Source organism: Gymnodraco acuticeps, unplaced genomic scaffold (assembly GCF_902827175.1).
Source record: "Gymnodraco acuticeps unplaced genomic scaffold, fGymAcu1.1, whole genome shotgun sequence".
Taxonomy (NCBI): domain Eukaryota; kingdom Metazoa; phylum Chordata; class Actinopteri; order Perciformes; family Bathydraconidae; genus Gymnodraco; species Gymnodraco acuticeps.
Window position 1 is genome coordinate 313,897 of NW_022989900.1, and position 16,478 is coordinate 330,374.

The window sequence follows — 16,478 nt, forward strand, 5'->3', positions numbered from 1 at the left end:
TAACAGCGGCTAATGTTCGGCATTATGTCGTTTAGTAGTCTCATTTAGTCCGTTTTTAGCAACCCCCATTTTTAAGACACATTAAAGCCAGGGTTTCCCACACAGTCTTAACTTGGGTGGGCCGCCCAGGTATATTAACGGCCGCCAAAGTATATTTCGCGACCCATTTAGGTGGTTTTTTGACGCCATCTGCGATCGATTCACTAGTGGACAATGATCCCTCGCTCTACGCCTCCTGTACCTGTTCGCTCTGCTATCGCGTGAAGGGTCTGCTAACAAGCGACCAACAGAAAGGTTCATGTTGTTGCATGTCACAAAGCCAGTGAAAAAAGTTGTAAATGATTAAAGAATAAGTCTGTTTCTCTGGAGGAAGAGGTGTTTAAACCCTGCACACAATGGTTTTACACCAAGCTCCATAGAACAATTTCACATGTTTAAACCATGGGTTATATAACACTGAACACAAAGGGGTTTTACACCAAACTCCACTGAATTGTTCAACATTTGAGAACCAGCTATGTTAAACCCGGCAAACAATGGTGTTATACCAAACTCCATGAAGTGGATTTGAAATGTCTAAACCAGAGGAGTTGAACACCAAACTCCATTTATGAATCTACATTTGGGTTGGGTGAAACCACCTGACGTTGAGTCCCTGTGTGGCTGACTTGTCCTGCTCTGCTGCTTCCCTCGGGGCTCTGTGATACAATATATGCGTCCACTTCATTTCAGCGGCAGGACAGCTACTTAAACTCTTCCAGCCCAGTGCCCAGGCACAACTCAGATATGAGAGGAAGGAGTTGGCAGAGTTAAGTCAGAGCTGCGTCTGTGCTCCAGTTTCTTTCAGATAACCGTCATCACAGTTGACAGTCTTGATCTCTGCATGAGAACATGATCACTGCTGCAGCACCGGGCCTCAAAAAAAGCAGTGCTGCTATATAAACAGAAAGAGGCTTTGCAGGCGGATCACAGGGCACTGCACTGTTTTCCTGGTTACAACTCATTTCATTACATAACCAGCAGCCACAGAGGAGCACAGGGCGTAAGCAGAGCTGTCATTCCCATTTACACCCATCACGCCCCCCCCCTCCCCTCTTTCCTCCCTCAGGCATTTTGTATTGTCACTGCATTCATGACAAGATGAACAATACTCGTACATTTCTCTTTGACACTGCAGGGGCTCCAAGTCTCAGAGACGTGTTCCAAAGTGAATACATCAGCGTATTGCTCTGAAACAAGAAACATTTGACAGATATTACTTTAAAGTAATGTTAGAGTAGTGAATAATGAAATGTGTTACCATGATGAATAGTTTTTCATGAAGCTGTTTGGCTGTCTTTCCACATTGCCAACCCCCAAAAGATGTTTGCATAGTGCAATAAAGCCGTATTCAGCTTCAAGGTGTGTCATGTTCTTTGATGCTTGTCAAGCCAGACTCCATTAGAAAAGTTAGAAATTCCACTTTCCTTTAATATTAATCACAATAAACATAAACACAACATGTATTTAGAGGTTTTGCGTGAAATAATAGTCAGTTGTCAATTCGGGGATATTTGAATCACTAAAAGGCACTGCAAAACCCTTAACATTGAAAGTCTTGTATTCATTTATGCACAAAAGGGGTTGGCAACCCATGTAATCCAATTGTGACCTTACATTTTACTGACTTGAAGAGCCATTTAGTGATATCATAGTACACCAAATTAAATATGTATATCTCAAAATACATACTAAAGTGTCAGTGTTAATCAAGTTACATTTTAATAAGCTTCCATAAGTGCCATTTTCTTTGATTCATCGATATTTTCAAGACAGACTCCGTTAAAAAAATTCCCGTTCTCATCTACCAGATGAAACACAAACATAACATGTATTTTGACGTTTTGCATTATTGTCTGTTGCCAATTCAACAGTAGGCCTACGTGAAGCACTTAGCACTGATTAACCTTTCACACTGGAAGTCTTGTATTCATTCACCCACAAAGGTGACTAAAGCCAATTCATCCAGTTTTTACCGTATATTTTAAGTGCCATTTAGTGATATCATAGAAGGCAGAATTGAAGATTTGCATCTGAAGATATAGAAAAGTCTCAGTGTTTAACAAGTTGCATTTTAATAAGCTTCGAAATGTGCCATTTTCTTTGATGCAAGCACATTTTCAAGCCAGACTCCGTTAAAAAAAATCTTATTCTACATTCCCATCCACATCAACCACTTAAAACACAAATAAAACATGTATTTGGAGGATTTTCATAATTAAGCTGTAGTCTGTTGCCAATTCGGCTATATTTAAAGCACTCAAAAGCACTGATAAACCTCTAAAAACTGGAAGTCTTCAACTTAAATACTCACAATGGTTGGCAAGCTATAAACCAATATTCACCTTGTATTTTACAGAAACTAAGTGCTCCTTGGTGATGTTGAACATATATTTAGTAAATGATATTCAAATCTTTATTGGGTTGATATGGAGTTGTCTTTTAAATAAACGGCTCCAGTTTAGAGAGATGAGAAGGGAGTTCGGTGAGAAGCTTTTTCCGCACCGGAGGAACCCGCATTTCGCGGCAGGAGTCTGGCATGTAAACAGACCGTGGGAGAGCACCTCCACCAACACCGACCTTTGCACCGAAGTTAGTTAAAGCACTTGTAACCACACGTTTCTTAAAAGCGAAACATTAATAAGAAAAAACAATCTTGTATGAAACTTACCTCTTTTAGTCAGTTATGTTTTAAACTTTTCAACCCATGAAATGTAGCGGACCACGGTTTGTAGGAAAACTCCGGAGATCTGGCAGAGTATTCCTTGTGTTGATATTCCAGAAAAGTGGGGTTTTATATCCCAGGAGTGTTAACTTCCAAGCGTGTTAGATAGTGGTTAAATCCCCAAACAGAGTTAACCAACACATATATCATAATTTTACGGACTTTAGTAGCCTACTTTGTACGTCACATTGCCCGGTGACGCTCTTCCAGGTTTTCCCTCCTCTCCGTGAATGCCACATTCTCTCCGCTGCTGCGTTCAGGACGAGGCGTGTGAAGTGACTAACAGCAACACGCACAACATCCGGATCAGCCTTTCTAAATAAAACCTGACAAAGAAATGTCTTTCAACTAAATGTAATTCTGCTACTTGTCACCATAGACTTTATATATAAAGCTTGTCGTCACTTACTTGTAATGTGGTATGGAAGCCCATTTCTGCTAGTTAAAGAAAACAATCAGAAGGAAACTTAAACTCTGAATACAAATAATGATTGAATAATTCACCAACATACATGTAGTAGAAGCAATTTATACATTTCGAAAATGTAAATTTTTCAATCCAACATACCCAAAATGACCAAGTTTCAGCTAGCTCATATATGGATTTACTGCTTTTCTATGTCATTATTTATAGTGTAATTAATACATTTGGGTTTTTTAAACTGTAACTTTGAAGAAACAAACAACTTCAATACTTTACATTAGTTATAATTAGTCTCTTTTTTCTGATGTTTTACTGAGAAAAATACTTCTTTATTCATCAAAAAGTTTAACCGGAAATATATTTATTTCAGTTGCAGCCCGAATGTTCTGTTTTTCAGCTGGTTAGCCTGTACCCACATTTATTTCAGAAGTTTTACTTTCCAGCAACTAAAATGTAATCTTTGTAAACATGAAACAAACCCCCCCCCCCCCACACACACACACACACACACACACACACACACACACACACACACACACACACACACACACACACACACACACACACACACACACACACACACACACACACGTTCTTAGAGCAATAAAAGACAGAAAGAAGAAACATTAAAAGTCGTGCTTTTATTTTGAAATATGAATGAGTTATTATCTGTTTATTTCTGGCTCATGTTGTGTAGCTTAATGAAATATGACCCTCCCACCCAATTGTATCACTCCTTTTCCAGAGAGGGTGCCTTTTTATATTCAGCAGTTGTTGGGGAATTCATTTATAACATTTGCTAATGTTCCTCTTCAGAAAAATTATATATTTGTTTTCATTATTTTACTATTAAACTTTTACAGAGTTCATGAGTCAATAAAATGGAGCGAAAAAGGGATAATTCTCACATAGTTCATATAAAAAATATAAGTCAGCATTAGCTAAGTTCTCCATATTAGTTTGTGTATATGAGTAAATAATCACCAGAATGCTCAAATTATTAAAATTGAAAAGTGAAACAATAACTTGCAAATATATTTTTATTAAAAAAAAGATTGAATCTGAAATCAGTGTTGTATACCATTTTTGAGTGATTAAATAAAACATTTGAAACAAAGTTAATTATTGTACAAGCTTGTTGGTAATGAATGTTGCAGATATTAGGAAAGTGTTTTTATATTGTAAAACACAGGATAAATATATCATAAGGACAGTTTTGTATAAATGGACACGTTCCAAATTTGGATCCCATGTACATTTTCGAGCTTATATTCCCCAGCAATTGCTTTGAAAATTAACAAAATAAACTGCATTAATGAAGCTTCTTAATGCTTATATTCAGTCAAATTTCAATGTAAAATAATCAGACGTAAGGTGCCTTTTTAAAAGGTTTATGATTACGAAAAAATGTACATTAAAACTGGACATTTTATAGGCACTTTCCAAGTTTAAGACTAGATTTAGACTAGCATTAGATAAGGCATCGTTTGAATATTTAAAGCTAACATTTTAGAATACTTGCAAAAGATAATTGTCCTTATGTGAGAAATCAACCAGGGAAGTTTCCTTCTGATCTATTAGTATAAATGTTTGCCCTGTCAGTTGCCCCCCTCCCTCTGGTACAACCTGAGGACCCCCCGATGGTGCAGCTCCTCCCAGAGCCGGCCCTCCATCTGCAGGTCGTGGTTGGAGAAGAATCCAAGAGGCTGCCAGGTGGAGTCGTAGTAATGATTGGAGAACGACGCGTAGCTCCTGGTGATGAAGCCGTACGCAGAAACCTGCAGACAGGCATCATGCTATAATGACAGGTGTGTGTGTGTGTGTGTGTGTGTGTGTGTGTGTGTGTGTGTGTGCGTGTGTGTGTGTGTGTGTGTGTGTGTGTGTGTGTGTGGTGTGTGTGTGTGTGTGTGTGTGTGTGTGTGTGTGTGTGTGTGTGTGTGTGTGTGTGTGTGTGTGTGTGTGTGTGTGTGTGTGTGTGTGTGTGTGTGTGTGTGTGTGTGTGTGCGTGTGTACCTGGTCACAGGTGTGCAGTGCTGTCAGCAGCATCAGAGCTCCGGTGCTCGGCATGTAGAGGTGACGAGTCCTGATGTCTTTCAGCAGAGGAGACTGCAGGAAACTGAAAATGATAACAAAAAACGACTTATAATAATGTAAAATAATATAAAATTGATAACAAATATTAAGACATTTAAAAAAAGTAAAAAATGAAAAATATAATTCAAATACAAATGTATAAAAAACAAACAATAAAACGTAAAATAAGGAATAATTTAAACATAAAAACTTGAGATACTGACATTAATATATTCTCTAATTACAGCTGCGCTTCACCTGCGAGTCACGTAGGAAATAAAACCTGGGTGGAGAATCTTGAAGTTTTCTGCTGGTTTGTGACCAAAATAATTCCAGGGCCTGTTGGAGATACAACACATACATTATGAAAAACAACAATAACAACAACAACAACAACAACAACAACAACAACAACAACAACAACAATACTGGTGGATTGTAACTAGATACATTTACTCAAGTACTTTACTTCAATTTGAGGCACTTTTAATTAAGAAGAGTACTTATTTTGATCTCAAAAGAAAATATTGTACTCTTTTTTTATACACAAAATAGTAAATGGTAAAAGGACTGCATTTATAAGATTAACACATACAACTCGTCATTCATACAGAGCGGATGCTGCTGTACAAGGTGCCACCTGCTCAGGGAGACTAACTCATTGATGTCTAAAGTTAAAAAGAAAAAAGTTCAGCTTAAATAATAAGTCCATGAATGAATCAGTGAATTGACAGTACTGTAAATCATTGTTTTCAATTAATAACAATCAACTTGTTCCTCATATATATTGCCTTCAAACATTTAAACTTTGTTGTCTATTATCCCGTTTTTACTGAAATATAAAAAAAGAAATTCCAGACTTTTTTCGGGAAAATATATGAAAAATGAATATATAACTTTATTCTTGAAATAGCATTATAATAAAACAAAATTACTTTATTCTCAAAATATAACTTTAAAAAAATTATAACATAATTAAAGGTGGGGTAGGTAAGTTTCAGAAACCGGCTCGAGTGCACTAACATTTGAAAGTACACAGCCGAAAAGAATCCGCCCCTTCCTTCAGACTTCCTTACAGAGCACCTCCTCCAACACACATGAACGCGCACATGACGTCAGCAGACTGGTGAGAGTGGCCGCCTGTTGCTGGCGAGTCATTGAAGTACTGCTGCAATGCACGCCCAATGACGGCACGCCCAATGACGGCACGCCCAATGAGGGCACGGGATACATTTGTGCGTGCACGAGATGGAAGGCTGACAGACAGGGCGGCAATCCGTTTAGCCGGCCCGGCTAAACGGATTGGTCGTGCTTTTTACAGTATTACAGCTTCCACAGATGACGTTTTTTTATGGATTTTTTGTCAAAGCACTTAAGATATTCATTGCTATCGGGATGTTAAGAGCATTCCATGGAATATAACAAAAAGTGTATCTCGAGCCGGTTTCTGAAACTTACCTACCCCACCTTTAATCCTAAAAAATATTTAAAAATAAATGTATTCTTAAAATGTACATTAATATTGTCACAATGCGCTTTCAGTCATTTTACTTCATTAAAACACCTGTTTGAGAGGGATGCAGTTGAAATAAATTCTGCAAGATGGTTAAAGGCTCATCCGCCATCTGCAGGCCAAACATGGTGTTACAGCGCAGATAGAAAAACTGCAAAAATGTTTACATTTTTCAAAACCATGCTCATTAGATCAACAAAAATCCACTTCAGATTTAAGCCCTAATTTTAGGCCTTACTACAGAATGATTTACTTACTATAATAATTTCTACCAAAAATTGAAGGGCCCCTATTATACTCTCTATTTGAACAATATATAGGTCTCAGATATATGCAAACATGTCTCTGATGTGTTTGGCTATAAATACCAAACAGATCATGCATTGCAGCATCCCATAATCCCCTCTGTTTCAGCCCGGTTTCAAAAGTGCTGATTCTGTGTCTGTAGCTTTAAGTGCTAATGAGCTGCTGCTGGCCACGCCCCCCTGAGAACTGTTTGGTTTAAAAACAAACGATGGTGCTCTAAAGCTCCTTACACACCAAACTGACACCAAAGAACATCAAAGAACATGTCCCGACGGAACGCCGCCTCACTCCGCCTCACGTCGCCGTCGCCTCACGTCGCCTCACGTTGCCTCACGTCGCCTCACGTTGCCTCACGTCGCCTCACGCCGCCTCACGCCGCCTCACGTCGCCTCACGTCTCCTGCGTCTTGGCCATGTGTCGCACTGGAAAACACCGCAAAGACTTCAGCCGACGGCCAAGTTGCACGTATGAACTGCGCATGCATGAGTGGCAATAACTCTCCTTACCAGCAGGCGGCGGTAGTGTGTATTCGTCATTCAAAAGAGGCAACAACCGGAAGACAGACTGCATGATACACCGAGAGAAGAAGAACAGACAACGTGATATAAACAAACAACAAATAGCGTGTGCGTTCCATTTTCACTCTACAACGAGAAGCTCATGGGGCTTTCCCGAACCTGTGTCGAGAGCTGGAGTTAAATGAAATCTCAGATTTGCCTTCTTAATAATTTGTTTGGGTCCCTCACTTCCGTTTTGCTTCTCATGCACTGATTCGCTAGCTGAACAGCCAATCAGAGTCATTTATTTGGCCGACGGCCTTTGGCCGACAGCCTACTGATTCAACATGCCGAATCGGTGGCGGAAGGTGTCGGCACGGCCGAAAAGACACGACGGTGCAGGACACACCAATCTGAGTAGGGCGACACAACGCTCATCGACGGCCCGACATCTATCGACGCCGAAATCGGCTCGGACCTTAAGATGAGATGTAGTTGATAAGGTGGGTGGGTGTTACCTTGGTTTGCTATTGGATAATGGTTGCCCAACACAACAAATATTATGACATCACAAAGTGGCCGAAATCAGCTCATTTTCAGACAGGTTTTTATATAAATGGGTCAGGACAAAAAGAGAGAGAATCTTTTTTCCACAACTTTCCATATCTCTTAACACAGAGGGAAAACATATTTATGAATGAAAGACATGAACAAGTGGATTTTGCATAATAGGGGACCTTTAATGATAATTTTGTATATCTTAGTCATGGTTTTATTTTAGCCATACACTTTAGCATTTACTATTTAATATCTCAAATGTTCCTCTTGATCTTTTTGTGATGTTTCCCTTTTTTCTTCATGCATAGCCTACTGAATGAGCATTGTTGCAGGTGGCCTGAGACTTTTATCAATAATAAATAATGGACTCACCTGTCCCCCCTGTCCCTCCCTGAGCCCACGACCCGACCCTGAACAGCAGCCGCCATCATCACATAGTCTCGGAGGTCTGAAGGGATGAAGATATAGTTTATCTCCTGCAGAAGAAGAAAATGAGCATGAACGTTTAAAGTTGCTGCTAACATACAGTTCATTAAGTGATGAAAGAATAATCAAAATGGACGGAAAGTCATCCAAATAGTTTAAAGGGGGATGAAAAATGACCAAAAAGAGACACATAACTTATAAAAGAGACAGACCAATACAACTACGAGACGCAACATTTCTAAATACAAACAAAACGAGATGCAAATCATCTAAAAGGCCATGCTTAAGAACCAAAAGGTCTTGCCAATAACCAAAAGAGATACAATAAGTTTAATAAGTGATGCAAAATGACCAGAAAGAGACGCAATTGGATACAAATTATGCAAAACTACAAAAAACTATTGCAACACATCTAAAAGATGATGGACAAGGTCCAAAAAGGATGCAAAATCTACGTGATGCAAAATGTCTAAAACAGATGCTAAATGACCAAAAATGAGACAAACGACTTGTAAAAATTGATTAAAAATGACAAACAACAAATGCAAAACATGAGTGAGCACAATAACAGTAGTCAGAGTTGAGTTCTCCCCACCGGACTCTGGGGGGTTCTGGTGAATCCGTCGGTGCGGTACCGGCCCAGCGAGTTCTTCATGGTGTTGGTGGAGAATCCGTAGAAAGAAATCTTTGTCCCCACGTCTTTTTCAAAACCTCTGATCACCGCTCCGTTCATCCTGAGGGGCAGGGAAACAGTTTTTTATTAAAAAATGCTAATCGCAGACATGAGAGAAACATGAGATGTTTCCTATTTGTCATTTTGTGTGTCTTTGAAATCTGTTTGTTTATCTTTGTGGTCGTTTTGCATCAGTTGTGTTCATTTTGTGCCACTTTGTAATTATTGCATATCTCTTTGAAGTCATTTTGTGTCTCTTTAATAGTCGTTCTGTATCACTTTTATAGTTGTTTTTGTGTCATTTTGTTTGTCTTTGAAATCTTTTTGTTTATCTTTTTGGCCATTTTGCATTTTTTGTGGGTCTTTCTAGTTAATATTTGTCTCTTTGAAGTCTTTAAGTCTGTCTTTTATAGTGATTTTGTGTTTATTAGAAGTCCTTTTGTGTCTATTTTGTGTCCCTTTTGATCTTTGTGTGTATCTTTGAAGCAACCAGTATCACGGCAAGACGTGAACATGTGACGATTTACCATGCTGGGAGACGTGAAGATGTCACGATTTCGTCCCTTCAAACGTGACAGTTACACGGTATTGTTAACCCATGTTAACCAGTGGAGAAATACCCGGAAATGCCAAGCAAATGCTACCCCGACGGTCGGTTGTTATTGTCAATATTAATATAATAATGATTTATTTTTTAATAGTCACACTCGATTTCGCCGATTTTCTTGTTGCCCCAGCTGGTCGACATCTCTTTTAGCAGAAACAAAGGCTACATTAATGTATTAAATCGATGTTAACCCATGTGTGTGGATGTGGAATTAACGGACGTGACGTTGTGAGATTGCGTTGCCAGGCAACAGCTGCGGTTCAGAACAGTAGTTATATTTAAAAACATGTTAGAAGGCCTCACGAAATACTTTAATGTACATTTAAATGTAAATGTGAAGGAATGTGTGTATAACAAAATACATCCGTCATAAACTAAACCGGAAACAGACGTAGGCAAGATCCTCAGCTCGATGATTGGATGGTGTAGCCGCAATGCATGCTGGGATTTGGTGTTTATGTGATGTGAAATCTGAAAACGTTTTTTAAAAATAAAATAATACTTTATTCCGAGTGTGCTTGCTTTTCTCTTTGAAAGTCATCACATAACGGCATTGTAATACACGGTTCGGCTGCATTACATATTACATATCTGCCGTAGTTCTCTATTTATAGAGCCCTGATGAGAAGACTTCTAGACAAACAGGAAGAACCGCCGCCAAAACTGAATACGTGACGTGGATCATAAATATATAAGCAATTAAACAGCATCTTACATTTCTTTTCACACAATACGTCTCCTTGCAGTATCAACACTAATTCGGCTGACTTTTATATTTGATCCAATTCGTAGATAGGCTGTATTTACACCATAACGGTGCACAGCTGATAGAAAGGGACACCTAGTGGTTAAGAAGTACTAGACCGAAGAAGTATGATCGTCTTGGTCTTATTGTTAGCGGGAGACATCCATCTGAATCCGGGCCCGGTGCAGACAAGAAGCCAGTCCTGCAGGCTCGAGGAGCTAGCATCACAACTAGCATCACAACTAGCATCACAACTAGCATCTCTTCCGCTGCAGCAACAACTACGCGACGACAACAGAGACCGTGGAGACAGCGGAGACCGAGGAATCAACGGAGACTTCGACATTCCCCCGGGGACGCCTCGGCAGACAGACATGCATGAGGCAGTGACGAGAGGAAGAGAACCGAGATCCGAGGGAACAAATATCCGCCATGTTGTTAGCCACCCTGCTAGCATATCAACGGCTAAAGCTACAACGGAGCCTCCCTCCCCCCCACCACCCCACCGCTCCAAACACCACGGCAGGCCGCAAGCCGGTTGCTGTAACGGACAAAGACAAATATCTGCAAGCTGACGACATTGTGCATTTAAGCAACAAAAATGGACTACATATTTTTCATCTGAACACTAACAGCCTGAGACACAAACTGGCTGAACTCAGGCAGCTATTCATGAACAGTAAGGCAAGCATATTATGCTTTTCTGAGACCAAATTGGACAATTCCATTACAGATTCAGAGATTGAAATTGAAGATTATCTTGTAGTGAGAAGGGACAGGAACGTGAATGGAGGTGGTGTCTGCATGTACATACATAAAGACACCAATTTCAAAAACCGTACTGACCTGCATCATGAAAATATTGAATCTGTGTGGGTTGAAATTCTTTTTGACAATGCTAAATCTTTAATAGTCGGGACAATCTATAGACCACCGGAACAGAGTGACTTTTATGATACATTAGATGGATGTTTGGCTGATGTGGGGGATGTAGAGACAATTATTATTGGAGACTGGAACACGGATATGCAACGTAAAGACACGTCCGTCTTCAAGTCCTTCAGTAGGATTTGTGATCTGCACGGCTTCAGCCAGCTAATCACCCAACCCACCCGGGTATGTGAAACAACACAAACTACCATTGATCTCATTCTGACCTCTGACAGGTCCAGGATCTCCAGTAAAGGGGTTATAGCATGCGGTTTAAGTGATCATTATATGATATTCTGTACCCGCAAAAAGCTAAAACAAAAGGCCGGCTGTCACAAAACAGTCATATCTAGAGACCTCAAAAACTACTCTAGCGAGGCCTTTAACCTAGAACTGGAGAGCCTGGACTGGTCAGATGAGCTCAGTGGTACACAAGTTGAAGAAACATGGCTTGGTTTCAAAAACAAATTCTCTGCAATACTCAATGATTTGGCCCCCCTAAGAACAACCAGGGTAAAAAATCGCGCTGAGCCGTGGATGCACTCCGGCATACTGACCGCCATGAACACCAGAGACAAAAAATGCTCTGAGTTTTATAAAAGTCAGTCAATGCTTTCCAAAAGCACGAGCAGTGAACTCCAGGCCCACGTGACTGAACTCAAAATTGAAAGAAACAGACTAAGAAATGACGTAAGCTCCATGATCAAAACTGCCAAAAAGAATTTCATCAATGTCAAAACTGAGGAAAACTAAAATAAACCCCGGGAACTTTGGAAATTACTCAATAATCAGCTTGGTTGCAGTAAAAAACTCAAAACGAGATTTTCGAACTTAAACATAAAGACAGATAACAGGCTCATCACAGACAAACTGGATGTGGCCAAGTACTTGAACATTTTTTTCACAAACATAGCCACAACTATTGTAAATAAATTACCCTCCCACTCAGGGCTTTTTGGAGTAGATCACATCATGACCTACTACAAAAACCTAGGGGTACGCAAAGATGATTTCAGTCTAGCAAGGGTAACAACAGCAGAGGTACTCATTAAACTGAGCGCCCTCCAACCTAACAAGGCCACTGGCCACAACAATATCCCCTCCAAATTCCTCAGAGACACAGCAACCGCCATCTCACCAGTCATAGCTCACATAATTAACCTCTCCATAAAACAGGGAAAAGTACCCAAAGACTTCAAAATGGCAAGAGTAACCCCCCTGCACAAAAAGGGCAGCAAATTGGACCCAGGCAACTACCGCCCTGTTTCTATACTTACCTCCATCTCGAAAGTAATGGAAAAAATAGTATATGAACAGGTCGAAAAGTACCTTGCGGAAAAGAAACTAATCTATGAATTTCAATCTGGCTTTAGAACATCCCACTCCACTGACACATGCCTTCTTTATTTGAGCGACCACATCAAACAAGAGGTGGACGAGGGCAAATACTGCGATGCTGGACCTACAAAAGGCTTTCGACACTGTCAATCACCCCATTCTGATTGACAAGCTAAAAGCAATTGGTTTTGATAAACTATCGGTGAGCTGGATGCAATCGTACCTGGAGGGGAGAGAACAGATGGTGGAGGTAAACGGTACTCTGTCCCCCCCCTCCCAGTGAGCTGTGGTGTTCCACAAGGAAGCATATTAGGTCCGTTACTGTTCCTAATTTATGCAAATGACATGTCATCAGCATGTGACTGCAACTTGTTCCTGTTCGCGGACGACTCAGCCCTGCTGGTCTCTGACAGGAGCAGATTGTAGGTTGAAAAAACCCTCAGCTCCGAGCTCGGCAGAATCTGCACCTGGCTCGCCGATAATAAATTATCATTACACCTGGGTAAAACAGAGTCCATTCTCTTCGGTTCGAAACATAATCTCAGCAAATCCGTCGACTTCTCAGTTGCAGTGGGTGACATTATTGTCACAAGTAAGAAGGAAATTACATACCTAGGATCTATTTTTGAGGCAAACCTCTCCTGTGACAAAATGGCATCCAATGTAATAAAAAAAGTCAATCAAAGAACTAGATTCCTATACCGGATCTCCTCTCTGGTAAACAAAAACACCCTGAAAACTCTGGCAGGAGCACTCATTCAAGGGTACTATGACTATTAGGGATGCACGATATTGGTTTTTTGAAACCGATACCGATACCGATAACTTCCTGCTTCTCAAGACCGATACCGATACCGATAACCGATAATAAAAAAATGTTTACGCCGCTAATTATTTTAACGCGATTAACGCATGTGTATTTTTTTTCCTTGGCCGCCCCGTAGTTTCAGAGCGCATCGAGTTTTAAATACATTCTACAAGCTGATGCTGACAGCCCCGCTCCTGCCGCCCGCTTGTGGCAGACCACACTTCCACACTCACCGGCAGGCACCGACTGGCCATCTGGAGGACCGGGAGGGTGTGTGTATGTGTGGCCCGAGCGAGCGAGAGAGAGACCTTACGTGCATTGTTGTTAGCATCTGGTGCTAGCTAGCTGCGCTAACGGATATAAGGAGCTGTTTAAATGAAAACAGAGGGGCGACATTTCGCCACAACTGCGCCGAGCACTTGACTTTATGCAGGAAGCCAGACAGTAGGACATTGTACGAAAAGTCAGCACACTCAGCACGGATAGTGCGCAACATGATTGCAGCGTCCAGGCAGCTCCGGTTCGAGCATATGCCTTGAGTTGCACATAGCTCCAACGCCCATACCACCGACGACATGTTTGTTTACTTCACGGCCGCACACCATTTACGTCACAGCAGGGCATGAGTTAGGGAGCGCTGGATTTGTGAAGAACTCCCCTCTTCCTAAACCACTAATACCACAGTACTGGCAAAACGGGAGGAGCCGAGTGAAAAACAAGCGCCGCTCATCCCAATCCACCCACACCACAGTATTTTTTTCTTTTTTTTTACCCAAAAAATATATTGTATATTATCGGGGCTATTAATACTGGTATCGGGTTTATCGGGATGACGTCATAATTCCTAATATCGGACCGATAATTATCGTGCATCCCTAATGACTATGCTTGCACGTCATGGTACCATAGCACCTCCAAGGCACTACAAATAAAACTTCAAACATCGCAAAATAAACTGGTCAGACTACTGCTTGACCTTTCATCTAGAACCCACCTCATCTCTGCCCACTTTGACAACCTAGGATGGCTTAGAGTAGACGACAGAGTACAGCTACTTGCAATGGGCCTGGTCTACAAGATCCACTACACCTCTATGGTACCCATGTACATGTCAAAATTCTTCCCAAAGGTCAAGGAATACCATGATCATAACACCAGAGGGAGCTCCACAAATCATGTGAAACCCAGATTTGGCACAAAAAAGGGGAAATACACGTTTTGCAATTATGCCACATCAAGGTGGAACGCTCTTCCCACAACTGTAAAGGAAAGTAAAACTATACTTACCTTCAAAACCTCTCTTAAAGAGCACCTTCGGGGGAGAGCATTGCAAAACTGGCCCCGGTAATGGTACAAATCTCAACCTGTCGTACAATGGACAGCTTCCCCCCTGTTTAGAGTCGGCGAGGTCCTGATAATTTATTCCGGTAAATTACTCTGACCTACTAATTGACCTGACCGAAGTTATTGAGTCTATGTAAGTTTACTGCTTGGCTCAGATCCACCAACGTCAGCAAGATCTCACCCCTATTAACTCCCCGAAGAACCAGTTTCAATTAACTGCTGTTTCAATTCAGACAACTCTTTTTTAATCTGTTTAAGGGATCCCGAAGGATTTTGATATCAGTAAATGGAGTGTGTTCCTACCTAAGTGTGAGTGTGGCAGGGTGCAGTCTTACCTTTTAAGCAGGAGAGGAGAGCACAGATTTTCTTTTAGTTGTCCCAATCCAACAGGTGAGATCAGTTTATTTGAAGAAAAATAGGTCCAAACTAATACAGGGTTTTTACCTTTTAACACATTATAATCATATGCAACATATCATGCTGGGGTTATATTTTTTTCTAAAACCTTAATTCATATTTCTCATCTATCCAAGATCTGACTAAAACCATTAGTTATAAAATTCCTGTACGTACTAATAACGCCTTCCAGGATAGCCTAAATAAAGCTATTAGGTATAAGATTCCCGTACGTCCTAATAACGCCTTCCAGGATAGATCTAAATAAAGCTTATTAGGTCTAAGATTCCCGTACGTCCTATTAACGCCTTCCAGGATAGATCTAAATAAAGCTATTAGTTCTAAGATTCCTGTACGTACTAATAACGCCTTCCAGGATAGCCTAAATAAAGCTATTAGTTCTAAGATTCCTGTACGTACTAATAACGCCTTCCAGGATAACCTTACCGAGAGCCATTTACCCAGCCTTGAAGGACAGAGCCTACCCGGAAAGAGTATACCAGGGGTTTCCCCCCCCTCTCTCGCGCTCTCTCAAAAAACCAGTCTCTTTATGCTAAAAAAAACCGGATCGAAACCCCAAAAAACAAACACCTCCTCTATTCCCAACCAACATCTTATATTGGCTATGGCCTAAGACACACCTTCCCATGTTTGTGTAGAAAACAGGACATGAACAGACATATTCTATGGCTATCATAACCAACTTTTTGACGCCTCAATGTTTTTCTCCTTCAGTAAGGAGCCCCCCTCCCTGTGAACTGCTGTCAGAGGAGAGGGAAAAAACGGCCTACTCTCTTATCAGAGACACCCATAACTCTTATAGGCCTTAAACTCAACTTAACAAACCACTTGGTTTTGTTTATACTGTAACTATAGAAAAACCTAAAATATGAAGTATTTTCATTGTGGGTTATACAAGAATATAATTGATTATAACTAACTTTCGTTTTAAGTATTAAACATACTATGAAAACTCTCAACACCCTCTTTTCAAAACGCAAAGTTATCAAATAGCAACAGATAAAATTGTAAGCCTACGTACATATTCAAAAACCATCAAGAAGCATTCTCATTAT

General features: G+C 40.5%; 2 protein-coding genes across 9 annotated transcripts in view; both read right to left on the reverse strand.

Moving 5' to 3' along the window:
• LOC117540188 (caskin-2-like) overlaps nt 1-3,022 on the reverse strand; it is a 96,953-nt gene extending 93,931 nt beyond the window's left edge. For 6 of the 7 annotated variants that reach the window (XM_034206790.1, XM_034206763.1, XM_034206783.1 and 3 more), the window contains exon 1: nt 2,711-3,022. The gene's annotated coding sequence lies outside the window, so the exon portion shown is untranslated. Of the gene's footprint in view, nt 1-1,157; nt 1,230-2,710 lie in introns of all 7 variants that reach the window. The other variant, XM_034206748.1, reaches the window with a different exon arrangement.
• Nucleotides 3,023-3,810: 788 nt separating this feature from the next.
• Nucleotides 3,811-16,478, reverse strand: part of st6galnac2 (ST6 (alpha-N-acetyl-neuraminyl-2,3-beta-galactosyl-1,3)-N-acetylgalactosaminide alpha-2,6-sialyltransferase 2) — a 28,742-nt gene continuing 16,074 nt past the window's right edge. For both annotated transcript variants that reach the window (XM_034206629.1, XM_034206620.1), the window contains 5 exons: nt 9,157-9,295; nt 8,508-8,611; nt 5,520-5,600; nt 5,202-5,304; nt 3,811-4,966 (listed from right to left, as the gene is read on the reverse strand). In XM_034206629.1, coding sequence (XP_034062520.1) covers nt 4,787-4,966; nt 5,202-5,304; nt 5,520-5,600; nt 8,508-8,611; nt 9,157-9,295 — 607 coding nt within the window. In that variant the 3' untranslated portion in view covers nt 3,811-4,786. The remainder of the gene's footprint in view (nt 4,967-5,201; nt 5,305-5,519; nt 5,601-8,507; nt 8,612-9,156; nt 9,296-16,478) is intronic.